Here is a 17,394-nt window from a genome sequence, read left to right as displayed (position 1 = left end):
AAGGCAAAAAGGCAAAATGGTTGTCTGAGGAGACCTTACAAATTGCTGAGGAAAAAGAAAAGCTAAATGCAAAGGAGAAAAGGAAAGATATACCCATTTGAATGCAGAGTTCCAAAGAATAGCAAAGACAGAAAAGTAAGAAAGTCTTCCTCAGCAATCAATGCAAAGAAATAGAGGAAAACAATAGAATGGGAAAGACTAGAGATCTCTTCAAGAAAATTAGAGATACCAAGGGACCATTTCATGCAAAGATGGGCTCAATAAAGGACAGAAATGGTATGGACCTAACAGGAGCAGAAGATATTAAGAAGAGGTGGCAAGAATACACAGAAGAACTGTACAAAAAAGATCTTCACGACCAAGATAATCATGATGGTGTGATCACTCACCTAGAGCCAGACATACTGGAATGTGAAGTCAAGTGGCCTTAGGAAGCATCACTATGAACAAAGCTAGCGGAGGTGATGGAATTCCAGTTGAGCTATTTCAAATTCTGAAAGATGATGCTGTGAAAGTGCTGCACTCGATATGCCAGCAAATTTGGAAAACTGAGCAGTGGCCACAGGACTGGAAAAGGTCAGTTTTCATTCCAATCCCAAAGAAAAGCAATGACAAAGAATGTTCAAACTACTGTACAACTGCACTCATCTCACATGTTAGCAAAGTAATGCTCAAAATTCTCCAAGCCAGGCTTCAGCAGTACATGAACCGTGAACTTCCAGATGATCAAGCTGGTTTTAGAAAAGGCAGAGGAACCAGAGATCAAATTGCCAACATCCACTGGATCATGGAAAAAGCAAGAGAATTCCAGAAAAACATCTATTTCTGCTTTATTGACTATGCCAAAGCCTTTGACTGTGTGGATCACAATAAACTGTGGAAAATTCTTAAAGAGATGGGAATACCAGGCCACCTGACCTGCCTCTTGAGAAACCTATATGCAGGTCAGGAAGCAACAGTTAGAACTAGATAGGGAAAAACAGACTGGTTACAAACTGGGAAAGGAGTACGTCAAGGCTGTATATTGTCACCCTGCTTATTTAACTGATATGCAGAGTACATCATGTGAAATGCCAGGCTGGATGAAGCACAAGCTGGAATCAGGATTTTGGGGAGAAATATCAATAACCTCATATATGCAGATGACACCACCTTTATGGCAGAAAGTGAAGAGGAACTAAAAAGCCTTTTGATGAAAGTGAAAGAGGAGAGTGAAAAAGTTGGCTTAGAACTCAACATTCAGAAAACTAAGATCATGGTATCTGGTCCCATCACTTCATGGCAAATAGGTGGTGAAACAATGGAAACAGTGACAGGTTTTTATTTTCTTGGTCTCCAAAATCACTGCAGATGGTGACTGCAGCCATGAAATTAAAAGACGCTTACTCCTTGGAAGAAAAGTTATGACCAACCTAGACAGCATATTAAAAAGCAGAGACATTACTTTGCCAACAAAGGTCTGTCTAGTCAAAGCTAAGGTTTTTCCAGTAGTCATGTATGGATGTGAAAGTTGGACTATAAAGAAAGCTGAGTGCTGAAGTATTGATGCTTTTGAACTGTGGTGTTGGAGAAGACTCTTGAGAGTCCTTTGGACTGCAAAGAGATCCAACCAGTCCATCCTAAAGGAAATCGGTCCTGAATATTCATTGGAAGGACTGATGCTGAATCTGAAACTCCAATACTTTGGCAATCTGATGTGAAGAACTGACTCATTGGAAAAGACCCTGATACTGGAAAGGACTGAAGGCAGGAGGAGAAGGGATCAACAGAGGACGAGATGATAGGATGGCATCACCAACTCAACGCACATGAGTTTGAGCAAGCTCTGGGAGTTGGTGATGGACAGGGAAGCCTGGCGTGCTGCAGTCTATGGGGTTCCAAAGAGGTGGACATGACTGAGTGACTGAATTGAACAGATCAAGAAAGCAGCTGGGTAAACAGAAAAGGACAAATTATCTTCAGACGTGTAGAATAGATTTCATCAGCCAGCCAAACATTAGAGAAGCCCAAAGTTTCTGTGGTAAATAACTATCCTCTTTAATAAAGGGTAGGGACTCCGCTGGTGGTCCAGTGGCTAGGACTCTGTGCTCCCAGTGCAGGGGGCCTGGATTCCATCCCTGGTCAGGGGAATAGATTCTACAAGCCACAACTAAGAGGTCGTCTGCGTCAACTAAAGATCCTGCGTGCCACAACTAAGAGCTGGTGCAGCCAAATAAATAATAATTTTTTTTTAAAGGCTAGCCCACTATGTAGCATTTTACTCATTCAAGAAGAAGGCAAAGAAAATTAGAGGTGATGAATCAATAAGTGTAACCACAGCTTTGGGAAGACCAAAATGTCTTCCAGGTTATCAAAGAAAGAAGATAATTTGCATAAGCTAGTGATGAAAGCATCACAGTCCCTCATACAGACCACAACATATGCCCCAGGTACTACCTATGCTCATCTTCCCCTTTACCCAACTTCTGTTTGGTTAAGTGCTCCCACCCTTTGGGGCCCAATTCTGTTCATCTCCTGCACCAAAACTCCCCTCTATGATTTAGACTTCTATCAAAGGCTAATGCCTTTGGTATCTGTACTAGGCATTTATTGATCATTTATCTTACATATCCATCCTTCTGATGCACAAGACTGCAAGTTTCTCAAGGAACTGTGTCTTCTGTGGAGTCTAGCACACAGGGTGGGCAGTTAATGAGCTGATGACATCTACTAAAAATGACACTATGTGGACTTCCCTGGTGTTCCAGGGGCTAAGACCCTCAGATCCCAATGCAGGGGTCCCAGGTTCCATCCTTGGTCAGGGAACTAGATCCCACATGCTGCAGCTAAGATCTGGAGAAGCCAAATATATAAATAAATAAATATTAAAAAAAGAATGACACTATGTACTCTTTCTTTTTTTTTTTTTTGAGGAATAAATCATATGCTTTATTTTTTAATTGTTCATTAAATGGTTTATAAAGTCAGATCAAGATATTGGTCTATTTCTTCACACTATCCCACAAATAAGGAGTGATGAGATTATATCAGATGTTAAAACATTCCTTTTTCAATTTATTCATGACAGTATACAATGAAAGTGGAAGGCAGATCCTTGCATGTTAGAGAAGTTGTGTTAATGTTCCCAGTAACATCCTGGTTTAAGTGGAGCACCAGGGTAAGTTGTTCTAGGTAGCGCTCATGGCCTCCACCAATTTCCGCAACATTCTGTATACCATTTCCACCAATCAACTCTTAGATGTCTCAAACCAAATGGCTCCCATTCAACTGTGTACAGAAGACAGGACACCAAGCCTGGTCACCCTTGGGATAATTTATAGTCTGGAAAAGGACAGATGAACCATGATCAAAAAACCAAGTGAGGATTTTTAAGGAAGCTTTGACAGAAATATTAAGAAAAACATCTAATTCAACTCCAGAGAAAAGTGATACCAAGGGAAAATAAAGTCTTAACTGATGTTCTGAAACTGGCCATAAGAGTGGGTGGAAGAATGATCCTCTAGGCATGAAATCTTAAGAGCTCTGAACACAATCAGGGCTTCAGCTGATCCAGAGCTGGGCTGAACCAGATGACCTGAGTGAGGGCCACCCAGCAAGCACACTGCAGTCTGTCTGGCTCCATCAACAGTGAGAGGCCTTCAGCTCCATCACAGAGTACTCTCCAGTGTGTTATAGTTGTCCTTAAAGCTCTTCAATTCGAGGAAGTGCTTGGCACGTTTACTCTTCTGACTGGAGGGGAGGTATGTCACCTGGATGGTTGTTGGGGAGACTTCAGGAGACTGGGTTAGGTCTTTGGCTGCTGACTGGTGTTGTCGCTGAGAGCTCCCACTTCGTGCTTTGACCACTGTGGCCAGCTCACTCAGGGCCTCCTGATAGCGCAGGTACTCACTCAGGCCAAAGACCCCTGTCCCATAGGGGGCTGTCTCATAGCCATCCAGCAGGGTATCAATAAGGGCCTTGCGCACACCCTTGAAAGGAGTACTAGTGTTTCGAAGATCTAGCAGGTAGGAGCGGAAATTCTTGCCCATTAAGGAATGGGGATGTCGGCCTTCAGCATGAAATGGGATCTCAGAGGCACGGATAGCATCCAGAGCTTTCATCCTGTATAGGTAGTTGTAGCAATTTTGATTTCCCTGGGTTTCCAGCTGTAGCAGTCTTGCATCATCATCTGCGAGAAGCTGAGGTTCATACTTGATATCCTGAACCTTGGACAGTCGGATATCAATCTCCTCTTTTAAGTCCTTGGGGGCATTGTGTCCCACAGGGACATGAGGTCCCCTTCGGGATTTCATTGCAAAGCGCATGATTTGCCTCTTCACAAAAATAAATAGCAGTACAAACACCAGGCTGCCGTAGGCCATCACCAGCACGACATTCACGCCAGACAGCCAGTTACTGCCGGACGCCATGGCCTCCCCACCCCACACGGAACTGCTCCGGTTTAACCCGCTGCCCTGCCTCATCAGCCCGGGCTCCGCTGAGGCTACGGCGCCTGGGTTTCCTGAAACTCCCCAGCCATTTCCTTACGGGGACAGACCAAGGCTGACCGGGCCTGAAAACATGGCGGATGGGGCGTACTCTTTCTTAACATTGGAATTTACATGGTACTGTAAAAGTGTGATATCTTTATATAAGATTTCAGGGCTAAATGGTGAGTTGAGTAAAGGCAACCTACTCCTTTTATCTTGATCCCAATGGAAATGAACAAGCAAAAAAAAAAAAAAAAACCACCTAGAAAATGTCCTAGCTCTTTTCTACAGAGGAGGACCATCGCATGATAGAAAATTAATTTCTGAAAGTCACAAACATGATCAAGGAGAGTTTTGTGGTTGTTGTTTAGTTGCTCAGTTGTGTCTAACTCTTTTTCAACCCCATGGACTGTAGCCCAGCAGGCTCCTCTGTCCATGGGATTCTCCAGGCAAGAATACTGGAGTGCATTGCCATTTCCTCCTCCAGGAGATCTTCCCACCTAGGGATCCTACCTGAGTCTCTTAAGTTTCCTGCTTTGGCAGGCTGGTTCTTTACTGCTGAGCCACCTGGGAAACCCTCAAGAATACCAAGTATTAATTTTCAATTCTACTGCCAAGAAGGCAGTTGAACTGGTGGATTCTTAAATTTAAGAATTCCTAGTTTTTTTTTTTTTTTTTTTTTTTTTTAAGATGGGAGGGAACTCTGAGAGTGGGCTACAGGACAGACAGGTGACACTCAGCTAGTATCTTTTGGTCTATCAGTGACATGTGAGGGCCTGGTTCTGGCACAGAATCTCTATCAGACATAGAGAAGGAACCATGTACAGACCTTGGGCCCCAGCCCTAGCTTCCTCCCTCTTCTCTTTGAGAGGCTTGATCACTGAACTGCAACAAGTTCTTTACCATAGGATATGCTGCAAGAATGCCATCAGCACCTGAGTCATGCATGAGGTGATCTAAGAAGAATGTTGGGGGCAAACGCAAGGCATGGATGGAACTCTGAGCATCCAAATCCGAATAAACGCATGTGTACACAAAGAAGCTCTATTCGGTGACTTGAAAGGTGGCTTGTCAAGTTCTCCTGAGTCAGAAGAACATGCATTCAGAGGAGGCATTTTGTTTTGGGTTCTCAAAATTCAGGAGAACTTCCAGGTAGCTCTGATGATGGTGGTCACCTAAATTTGTGTCTTTCCACACTTTCTCCAAAGATGATACAGACTGACAGGAAAAACAAGTGAAACCACCACTAACCTGTACCTAGAAGGAACTTCCCTGGTGGTCCAGTGGTTAAGACACTGCACCCTCTATGCAGGGTACACAGGTTCAATGCCTGGTTGGGGGAAGTAAGATCCTGAATGATGTCTGGTGTGGAAAAAAAGTATTAGAAGACAGAGAACACTACAAAATTCAAATTCATTTGTATATGTAACTTTAGCTCTAAAGCAAAAGAGGGTCAAGGGTTGAAGAATAATATGTTTTGGGGTTGACAGAATTAAGTTCATGGATTGTTGTTTAGGCAACAGGTGGCAGTCACTGGATACTTTTCATAATTAACAAAGCCAATGTATAAAAATAAATATTTATTGTTAAATGAATATATAAATAAAAGATTAAAAATAAAGTTATTATAAAAGGTCTAACTATAAGGATAACAGCTAAACAAATATTCTGTGACTTGGCAAACTTCTCTAAATACCAAAAGATAATTTAAAAATTAGAACAAAGAGAATACATCCAATAGAGAAAGAAATACAATAAAATAAGTAGGCCAAAATATACCAGGTAAATGAAAATGAAAAGAAAGTTGGAGGTGTGGTCCTGATATCAGTCAAAGCAGCATTTAAGTCAAAAAGCATTACACATAAAAGATAAAGATGATAAACTACACCTCCCAATTAAGATATAACAATTATAGACCGGTATGCACCAAGTGGGGCTTCCCTGGTGGCTCAGGTGGTAAAGAATCTGCCTGCCATACAGGAGGTCCAGGTTTGATCTGTGGGTCAGGAAGATCCCATGGAAGAGAAAATAGCAACCCACTCCAGTATTCTTGCCTGGAGAATTCCATGGACAGAGGAGCCTGGCCGACTACAGTCTTTGGAGTTGCAAAGAGTTGACATGACTGAGCTACTAACATTTCACATGTACCAAGTAACATGGCTGCTGCTGCTGCTGCTAAGTCGCTTCAGTCGTGTCCGACTCTGTGCGACCCCATAGACGGCAGCCCACCAGGCCCCGCCGTCCCTGGGATTCTCCAGGCAAGAACACTGGAGTGGGTTGCCATTTCCTCCTCCAACCACCTATAATTACAAGAGTTATAAGGAGGCACAGATAGGAAAACACTACTACTAGTAGGAGGATGTAACATACCACTAGGAGTATAAGCAATGGCACCCCACTCCAGTACTCTTGCCTGGAAAATCCCATGGATGGAGGAGCCTGGTGGGCTGCAGTCCATGGGGTCGCTAAGAGTCGGACACGACTGAGCGACTTCACTTTCACTTTTCACTTTCATGCATTGGAGGAGGAAATGGCAACCCACTCCAGTGTTCTTGCCTGGAGAATCCCAGGGGCGGGAGAGCCTGGTGGGCTAACGTCTGTGGGGTCACACAGAGTCAGACATGACTGAAATGACTTAGCAGCAGCAGTAGCAGCAGGAGTACAAGACAGATCAAATGGTCACAGTCAGCAGGCATAATGAAGACGAACAATATAACCAATAGGGCAGATTTTATGCATGTGTAAAACTTTTACACCCTGACTGCAGGAAATACACCTTCTTAAGCACACATAAAATCATTAGGAAAAACTGATCATGTATAAAGTCATAAAGGAAATATTAAATTTCATAAAGTAGAAAATATTATTACACTAATACTTTATGATAACTTAGAATAAAACTAGAAATTACAAAGTATTGTTAATGGTCCACCTAGAAATTTAAAACTCTTCTATTAGGTCTAATTTTTCCAATGTTTATGGAACATCTACAAAAATTAATTGTGTATTGGGCTACACAGAAAACCTCAATTAATTCCTCAAAGCTGAAAATGAATAGGTCACACCAAATCTTATTGTGATGCGACAAAACCATTAAGTAATAACCCAAGGTTAAACAAAGAAAGAAAGAGTCTTGTAATACTTGGAAATAAAAACAATATGAATTTATTATATCTTGGATCAAAGAAGATATAAAAGTTAAAATTACACTATATAGAAAGTAATAATAACATTATATTTTAAAACCTCCATGATAAGAATTAAATTCTTAGCAGCAAATTCTTATACTAGAGTAAGAATAAATGATTGAGTATTCAACTTATGAAAACAGAAAATAAATGGAAGAAAACCAGGAGTAAGGAATTAATAAGGATAAAAGTAGTATATTCACAAGTATAAAAGTGAACTAGTGTTATTGATAAACAAATTGAAGGAAAAAGAATAACACAGATTTATGACTGGATTGATTTAGAAAGGAGGAAGAAAATACATGTTTAAATTACCCAAATTGGAAAACTACTATTAAAATTGGCAAAGTAAAGGCATTTCTTTTTCTTCCCCTATTCCCCACCTCAAAGCTCATCAAAAGCAACCATCAAAGAGAATGCGTTCTACGCTCTGCAACGGCCATAACACTTTATATGTTTCAAAAGAGAGCCCAGGACTTCCCTGGTGGTCCAGTGGTTAAGAATTCGCCTGCCAACCGGGAACATGGGTTCGATCCCTAGGCCGGGAAGATCCCATATGCTACAGGACAGCTAAGCCCGTGTGCCACAACTACTGAAGCTCAAGTGCCTAGAGCACGTGCTCTGCACCAGAGAAACCACTGCAGTGAGAAGCCTGAGCACCACAGCTCGAAGGTAGCCCCTGTGCTCTGAAACTAGAAGAAAGCCTGAGCAGCAGCAAAGACCCAGCACAGTCAAAAAGAGATAAATATTCAGAAAAAAAGAGAAAATCCACTTATTAAAAAAAAGAGAGAGAGCGCGTAAGAGAACCTGGGAGGAAGCAGGCACTTTGTGGATTCCTGGCCTTAGGTGCAGTGTGGCAGAATTTCAGGGCATCCAGAACCAGTGACTGAGGTCCCAGCTGGTATGTGGTCTGCAGTGGTAGAAGAGAGGTCTCTGCTGGGTGAGTCACCCGTGTGGATAGGCAAGCATTGCTCCTGGCTGCAGAGCCTCCAAACCTGACTTGCTGTCTGGTTCCCCTAAAGGTTTTGTGAGCCACTTAACATCTTCTGATAAATTCCTTTTCCAGGTACAATAGCTTGAATGAGTTATGTAGTTAATGACCAAGAACCTACTGATCTGAGAAGTATCAGAGACATCAAAGTTCATTGCAAGGGGCAGTCTTCTCCATTTTTTTTTTTCTTTTGTCTGCCCTGGGTCTTCGTTTTTGGGAGCTGGCTTTCTCTAGTTGCAGCAAGAAGGGTCTACTCTTCATTCTGGCACACTGGCTTCCCATTGCAGTGGCTTCTCTTGTTGCAGAGCACAGGCTGTAGGTGCACGAGCTTCAGTAGTTGTGGCATGGGCTTAGTTGCTCCATGGCATGTGGAATTCTCCCTGATTGAGGATTGAACTGGTGTCCCTTGCATTGGCAATGGATTCTTATCCACTGGGCCACCAGGGAAGTCCTTCTCCAAACATTTTTGATGGCGAAACCACTACCAGAATAAAATAGATACACTGCAACCCCAACACATATTTATTACCTGTGATTTATATACAAATATTGATATGGTCATGAATGATAAAACAGATTAAAGGAGAAAATTTAAATTGATGAGATTTAATTGGACTAAATAATATTTAAAGACAGATCATTTTAATTTTATTTATTAACAGTACGTATTGACTCATATAAGAATCCATGCATCAGATACTTTTTTTTAAAATAAAATTTGGCTTTTTCTCTTTCAGTATATCTGATTAGGTTGTTGTTTTTACTCTGGAATATGGCTGATGAAAAGTTCATTTCTAATAGTAAAAGGGGTGTTATGTTGGCCATTTTTGTATTTTTCTGTCTTTTTTCATATTCTTTTCCATTATAGGTTATTATAAAGTATTCAATGTAGTTCCCTGTGCTATACAATAGGTCCTTGTTTATCTCTTTTATATACAGTGGTGTGTATCTGTTAATTCCAGGTTCTTAATTTATTCCTCCTACCCTCTTTCCCTAAGCTTGTTTTCTATCTGTGAGTCTGTTCTTGAAACTACTGCCACTTGACTAACTCCATAGGAAGTTCCAAACTCCTTTGTTGCCACTTCCCCTATGTTTTTGTTTAGTTGCTAAGTTGTGTCTGAGACTCTTTGCAACCCCATGGACTGTAGCCTGCCAGGCTCCTCTTTTCATAGAATTTCCCAGGCGAGAATACTGGAGTGAGTTGTCATTTCCTTCTCCAGGGGATATTCCCTATCCAGGGATCAAACCCACATCTCCTACATTGGCAGGTGAATTCTTTACTACTGACTATAGAGGAAGTGGAAGTGTTAGGTCGATCAGTTCTGACTCTTTGTAACCCTATGGATTATTACCCGCCAGGCTCCTCTGTCCGTGGAATTCTCCAGGCATGGATACTGGAGTGGGTTGCCACTCCCTTCTCCAGGGGATCTTCAAGACCCAGGGATTGAACCTGGGTCTCCAGCATTGCAGGCAGATTCTTTATGAGGCACCAGGGAAGCCTGGCTATAGAAGAAAGGAGAACTAAATATTTGCTTTCCCTGCTTCCCTTGCTGCTAAGTATGGCTATATGACATGGTTCTGGTCAATGATCCATAAGCAGACATCTACCAGGGCCTTCTGGGGAAACTTTTGTTTTTCTTGATGACACAGAAAAACATACTTTGTGTCACTCCTGTGCCCCTTCCTCCTACCTTCAGTTCAGGTGTGGAGGCTGGAGCCAGAGCAGCCTCTTTGTCCCTCTGAAGGAACAATGCAGGAAAGGTCAAGAGAATTGCATTGCTGCTGGCCCTGGCCAGGCTAGGCCACTAGACAACCCCCAGCAGTTACTTAAGCTTGAATTTCTTGATATTTGAAATAAATTCTGTCTGTTTGACACTGATTTTTTTGAATTTTCTCATGTATGGTTCAAAGCATTCCTAAGTGCTACAAAGACACCTCATTATAGACTAACAGTATAGAACATTTCATGCACACACATAGAGCATGTTTCTCCATTTCCTCCCTTCTCTTAGCCACTCATCCTCACTCTATTCTTTAGCAAGTAACCAGCCCCATTCAAAGGTAAAAAGTCATCAGAAAGAACAGCGCATGGCAATAGCAAAAGCAAAGTGGGAAAGGAACATAGGCAGTTGAAAGCCACACATCCCAAGAAAAATTACTCCTTTGGAATAAGGAGCTATTAGAAATAAATAAATATAAATATCTATGAGAATATAAACATAATAGCCAGAATAAATGTTACTTAGATAAAAATGAAAAGTAAATGATTAAACAGTTATTATTTTTCTTTTAACAAAAGAAAGGAAAAAGATGGAAGAATGTTGGCAGGGTGGGATTTTTTAACTTGTATCTTTTTCTGTGTTTTCATCTACCTTCAGCATCCCGCACCTGATGAGTTTCATTATTTTGCATTCAGAAAACCCCCCAATATTTAAGAAACACTACCACTTTATTATGGGCTTCCCAGTGGTAGAGTGGTAAAGAAACCACCTGCAGTGCAGGAAATGTGGGTTCGATCCTTGGGTCAGGAAGATCCCCCGGAGAAGGAAATGGCAACCCATTCTAATATTCTTGCCTGGGAAATCCCACGGACAGAGGAGCCTGGCAGGCCACAGTCCATGGCGTTGCAAAGAATTGGACACAACTTAGCAACTAAACAACAACAACCACAACAACTACTTTATTATATTCTCATGTCTGTACTCTGGTGCCTTGGATTTTAGGTCTGAGAGACCCCTTTCTTTACAGAAAGGCATGCTGTCCTGACTATGTTTATTTTTTTACCCAAGGATTGTGCAACAGCTTTCCTCTTCTGTCCTTCAGGAAGGTGTGTGGGCACGTCCCACCTTGGATCCTGACCTCAAGCCATCCTTGTCAGCAGCCAGCACAGCCCTCACCTGAGAAGCTCTGGGAGATCCAAGTGGGGTCTGAACTGTGGGCAACACAGTTAACACCATTCCTATAAAAATTCCAATGACATTTGTTCATAGAAATAGGAAAACAATCCTAAAATTCATATGGAACTATAAAAGACCCAGAATAGCTAAAGTAATCTTGAGCAAGAAGAAGAAAACTAGAGGCATCATATTTCCTCACTTCAAACTGTGTTACAAAGCTATAATCACCAAAACCATATGGTCCTGGCATAAAAATAGACACATAGACCAGTGGAACAGAAAGCCCAGAAATAGACCCATGCATATACAGTCAACTAGTATTTGACAAACACCAATAATATACAGTGGGGGAAAGAAGAGTCTCTTCAATAAATGGTGCGGGAAAACTGGACAACTACATGCAAAGGAATAAAACTAGACTCATACTATAAAAAAAAAAAGACTCAGAATGGATTATATTCTTAAAAGTAACACCTGAAATTGTTAAACTCCTAGAAGAAAACAAGGGAGAAGCTCCCTGATGCTAGTCTTGGCAACGATTCTTTGGAATTGATTCTTAAAAAATTAAAAATAGAACCACCATACGATCTAGCAATCCCTGCTCTGGGTGTATGTCCAAAAGAAATAAAATCACTATCTTGAGGCTATATCTGCATTCCTATGTGTATTGTAGCATTCTTCACAGTAGCCATGACATAGAAACAACCTAAGTGGATTAATAAGATGCATGCGTGTGTGCTAAGTCCCTTCAGTTGTGTTCGACTCTGTAGCCCGCCAGGCTCCTCTGCCCATGGAATTCTCTAGGCAAGAATAGTGGAGTGGGCTGCCGTTCCCTCCTCCAGGGGATCTTCCTGACCCAGGGATGGAACTCACATCTCTTATGTCTCCTGCATTGGCAGGCAGGTTCTTTACCACTAGCGCAACCTGGGGAGCCCCAAAGAAGGTGTGTGTGTGTGTGTGTGTGTGTGTGTGTGTATGTTGTTGTTTAGCCCAACTTTCTGCCTGTCCGACTCTTTTGTGACCCCACAGACTGTAGCCTGCCAGGTTTCTCTGTCTACGGGATTTCCCAGGCAAGAATACTGGGGTGGGTTGCCATTTCCTTCTCTAGGGGATCTTTCTGACCCAGGGATTAAACCTGTGTCTCCTGCATTGGCAGGAAGATTCTTTACCAGGGGGTTGCAAAGAGTCAGACATGACTTAGCAATTGAGTACATAGCACATACTCTCATACACACACCCATATATATGCTTTTTTTTTTTTTTTAGCAGAACACAAAACAAAATATTAAAATCTAGTATATGAGAACAGAGAGAAGGGGAGTGAACGCCTCTGGTGGTCGTTGCCCACCTGGTTACTCCTCATACCCCCTTTGGCTTGTGGGGGCCCCTTGAAGATCCTAGAGCACTCTGAAATACAATATGAAACTGCCATGTGATAGACGGAGAAATGAGGCCTCCAGGCGTGAGATGTTTAAGCCCCCACAGTTAGGGAGGGGCAGAGGTAGAAGTTGAAGCCAGGAGCCTGCAGGCCCCAAACGTCATTTCCACCACATCATTCCTCCACATGTAGGCTGACTGGAAAGCAGGTGGGCCTCTGGTTTCACCTTCTTTTTAAAAAAATATTTTTATTTTAAATCATTTATTTATTTGAGTCTTAGTTGCAACATGTGGGATCTAGTTCCCTGACCAGGGATCAAACCTGGGCCCCCTGGATTGAGAGCTCAGAGTCTCAGTCATTTGGTTTTACTTTAGGTTCTAAGGAAGGCATGTGCCAAACTGGGGAGTGACAGAAGGAAGCCTGTGTGAACTTTACCCCGAAACCAGTGCCCTAGGTGGAGGCACTCAACTCTAGGAAGCGGGTTTAAGAACATTCAGGAAGCATGTCTTCTTTTCAGCTGGCCTTGGCATTGGAGGTATGCAGGTCAGGAAGCAACAGTTAGAATTGGACATGGAACAACAGACAGGTTCCAAATGGGGAAAGAAGTATGTCAAGGCTGTATATTGTCACCCTGATTATTTAACTTATATGCAGAGTACATCATGAGAAATGCTGGGCTGGATGAAGCACAAGCTGGAGTCAAGGTTGCCGGGAGAAATATCAATAACCTTAGATATGCAGATGACACCACCCTTATGGCAGAAAGCGAAGAAGAACTAAAGAGGCTCTTGTTGAAAGTGAAAGAGGAGAGTGAAAAAGTTGACTTAAAACTCAATATTAAGAAAACTAAGATTATAGCATCTGGTCTTATTATTTCATGGTAAATAGATGGGGAAACAGTGGCAGATTTAATTTTTTTTAGGCTCCAAAATCACTGCAGATGGTGACTGAAGCCATGAAATTAAAAGATGCTTGCTCCCTGGAAGAAAAGTTATGACCAACCTAGGCAGCATATTAAAAAGCAGAGGTATTACTTTGCCAATAGAGGTCCATCTAGTCAAAGCTAAGGGGTTTTTCCAGTTGTCATGTATGGATGTGAGAATTGGACCATAAAGAAAGCTGAGCGCCGAAAAATTGATGCTTTTGAACTGTGGTGTTGGAGAAGACTCTTGAGAGTCCCTTGGACTGCAAGGAGATCCAACCAGTCCAACCTAAAGGAAATCAGTCTTGAATATTCATTGGAAGGATTGATGTTGAAGCTGAAACTCCAATACTTTGGCGATCTGATGTGAAGAACTGACTCATTGGAAAAAACCCTGATGCTGGGAAAGATTGAAGGCAGGAGGAGAAGGGAATGAGGAGAAGGACAAAGGATGAGATGGTTGGATGGCATCACCGACTCCATGGATGTGAGTTTGAATAAACTCCAGGAGTTGGTGATGGACAAGGAAGCCTGGTGTGCTGCAGTCCATGGGGTCACAAAGAGTCAGACATGACTGAGCAACTGAACTGAACTGAACTGGCATTGGAGGACAAGAGGGGAATTTCCAAACACATTTCCCAGATCAGACAGGACTCCAGTAGCGCACAATGCCAAGTGCAAAACCAAGAAATTCCAGCAGAGGGCACTATTCACCAACAATCTGAAAGGTGGCTGAGCATCAAAGATTGGCAACCCAAACAGCTCTTAAAAAAAAAAAAAGTTTGTTTTTTTCTTAGTATTCCCAGCCCTCTGCAATACAGACCAATTAAGAATCAATCACAGGTTTCTAGGCTGTAGCTTTAAAACCCTCAGGTGACCAATAGACATTCAGTACTTTATATACTTTTTCTGAAGCTACTTTTTTTTTGCAAGCCTACTAGTTTTTATTTATTTTTTATTAATTTATTTTAATGGGAGGCTAATTACAATATTGTGGTTTTTGCCATACATTGACATGAATCAGCCACGGGTGTACATGTGAAGCCACTTTAAAAGTTTCTTGAAAAATACAGTTTTAATGAATAGCCAAGAGTAGACCTTGCAAAGAAGGAGTTGTGGGTGAGGAGGGAGGGCGACAGGGGCTGGACAGCTTGTCAGGCAGAGATTCAGAGACTTCTCTTTTTTTTTTTTTTCCTTTTTAAATTAATTTACTTGGCTGTGTTGGGTCTTAGTTGTGGCTCGCAGGCTCCTCCTGTGTCATGCGAGATCCTTTGCTGCTGTGCACAGGCTCTCTGGTTGAGGCACTTGGGCTTAGCTGCTAGTCGCTCTGGGGCATGGAGGATCCTAGCTCCCTGTCCAGGGATTGAACCCGCGTCCCCTGTTGCAAGGCTGACTCTCAACCACTGGACCAGGAGGGAAGTGCCCAGACATTTCTCTTGCACCCTGGCAAAGCCATTTCCTCATGAGTAAATCAGGGTTCAAAGATGTTGCCCCAGGGCATCTCAGGCTCCTTTGTAGATGCCCCTCCCAGGATCTGAGTGGGTGGGAGGGGAGGCTGAGAGAGGCTGCCTGAGCCAGAGGTCAAGTCTATTCTCCCCAAGAATGGGACGACTCACAGGACTGTACCTTTTAGGAATGGTCTAGATCAGTGGCTCTCACCTGGGGACTATTTGTCACCTACTCCCACCAGGGGTCATTTGGCAATACCTGGCGAAATCTTTAGTCGTCAAAATTTTGGGGGTGTCACTGGCACCTCGTGGGTAGACACCAGAGAAGCAGGTGAACATCCTGCAGGGCACATGGTAGCCCCCTACAGATAATAAAGAATTCTCTGGCCCCAAATGTCAAGAGTGCCCAGACTGAGAAACCCTAGTCTGGAGACAAAGGATTCTCAAAGCGTGGTCCCCAGTCCAAGTACGTCAGCATCACCTACTTAACTGTAGATTCTCTGGCTGTGTCTCAGACCTGTTAGATCAGGAGCTCAGAGAACCACTCATACTTCATTCAGTGAGCCCTTGAAATGATATAATGCATGTCAGGGGCTTCCCTGGTGGCTCAGTGGTAAAGAATCTGCCTGCAGTGCAGGAGACATGGGTTTGATCCCTGGGTCAGGAAGATCCTCTGGAGAAGGGAATGATTACCCACTCCAGTATTCTTGCCTGAGAAATCTCTTGGATAGAGGAGCCTGGCGGGCTATAGTTCATGAGGTTGCAGAGTCAGACACGACTGAGCAACTAAACGACAATGCATGTCTCGTATGAGAAACACTTGTCCAGGGGCGATCCTGCTTGAGATTTAGAAGTCTAAGTGTGCTTCTAAGATATGTCTGTGCTTACAATCCCCGTGAAATTGTTAAAGTGCACATTCTGGTTTAGCAGTCTGGGAATTTGCATTTCTTACAAGCTCCAGCTGATGCTGATGTGGCTGGTCGAGCCCCACACTTTGAGAAGCAAGGATCTGTGATACAGCTTCCAAAACCTGCCAGGTCATGAGGGAGACCTGAAGTGTGTGTGTTGAAACTTCAGATTCTCAGGCTCCCCCTCAGGCCCACTAACCAAGCCATCGCCAGAGAATGGGCCTGGGAATCAGTATTTTTTAGTAAGTGTCTCAGAAACTTCTCATGATCAAGCAGGTCTGAAAGCACTGACTTCTGACAGCAGGTTCAGGAGTTATCAGTTAGCGATGTCATCTCTGAGTCCTCTTTGTTTATACTGGAAGTTCTCAACCAGGGCTGAGGAGAATCATCTGGGGAGCCTCAGAATCCTCCTAGCAAAGGCCAAAAAGCAGATTGATTACATCAGAACCTCGGAAGATGGGACCTAGGAAGTGGTACTTAAAAAAAAAACAATTATTTTTTAAAATTAATTAATTTATTTTAATTGGAGGCTAATTACTTTACAATATTGTAGTGGTTTTTGCCATACATTGACATGAATCAGCCACGGGTACACATGTGTTCCCAATCCAGAACCCCCCTCCCACCTCCCTCCCCATCCCATCCCCCAGGGTCATCCCAGTGCAGCAGCCCTGAGCACCTTGTCTCATGCATCGAACCTGGACCAGGAATCTGCTTCACATATGATAATATATATGTTTCAACGCTATCCTCTCAAATCATCCCACCCTCGCCTTCTCCCACAGAGTCCAAAAGGCTGTTCTTTACATCGTGTCTCTTTTGCTGTCTTGCATATAGGGTCATCGTTACCATCTTTCTAAATTCCATATATATGCATTAGTATACTGTATTGGTGTTAAAAAATAATTATTTTTAATTGCAGGATAATTGCTTTTCAATGTTGTGTTGGTTTCTGCCATACAAAAATGTGAATCAGCCGTAAGTACACATATGTCCCCTCCCTCTTGAACCTCCATCCCACCCCTCTAGGTTGTCACAGAGCCCTGGTTTGAGTTCCCCGAGTCACACAGCGAATGCCCACTGGCTATCTGTTTTACATATGGTAGTGTATATGTTTCCATGCAACTCTCTCCATTCATCCCAGCCTCTCCTTCCCCCACCGTGTCTACAAGTCTGTTCTGTGTCTCTAGTCC

The 17,394-nt window shown here is 42.8% G+C and overlaps 1 protein-coding gene across 1 annotated transcript; it reads right to left on the bottom strand.

Moving 5' to 3' along the window:
- Positions 1-2,922: 2,922 nt before the first annotated feature.
- Positions 2,923-4,511, bottom strand: LOC129633614 (protein C1orf43 homolog). Its single transcript, XM_055555419.1, has one exon. It carries the CDS (start codon positions 4,461-4,463, stop codon positions 3,648-3,650), a length of 816 nt encoding a protein of 271 aa, XP_055411394.1. The 5' UTR covers positions 4,464-4,511; the 3' UTR covers positions 2,923-3,647.
- Between the last annotated feature and the right edge of the window lie 12,883 nt (positions 4,512-17,394).

Source organism: Bubalus kerabau, chromosome 19 (genome assembly GCF_029407905.1).
Source record: "Bubalus kerabau isolate K-KA32 ecotype Philippines breed swamp buffalo chromosome 19, PCC_UOA_SB_1v2, whole genome shotgun sequence".
NCBI lineage: Eukaryota > Metazoa > Chordata > Mammalia > Artiodactyla > Bovidae > Bubalus > Bubalus kerabau.
This window is presented reverse-complemented; position numbering and strand designations above follow the sequence as displayed.

Excerpts from the sequence above, each read along its gene's own strand:
- LOC129633614 (XM_055555419.1), bottom strand. The coding sequence starts at position 4,463 with ATGAGGCAGGGCAGCGGGTTAAACCGGAGCAGTTCCGTGTGGGGTGGG.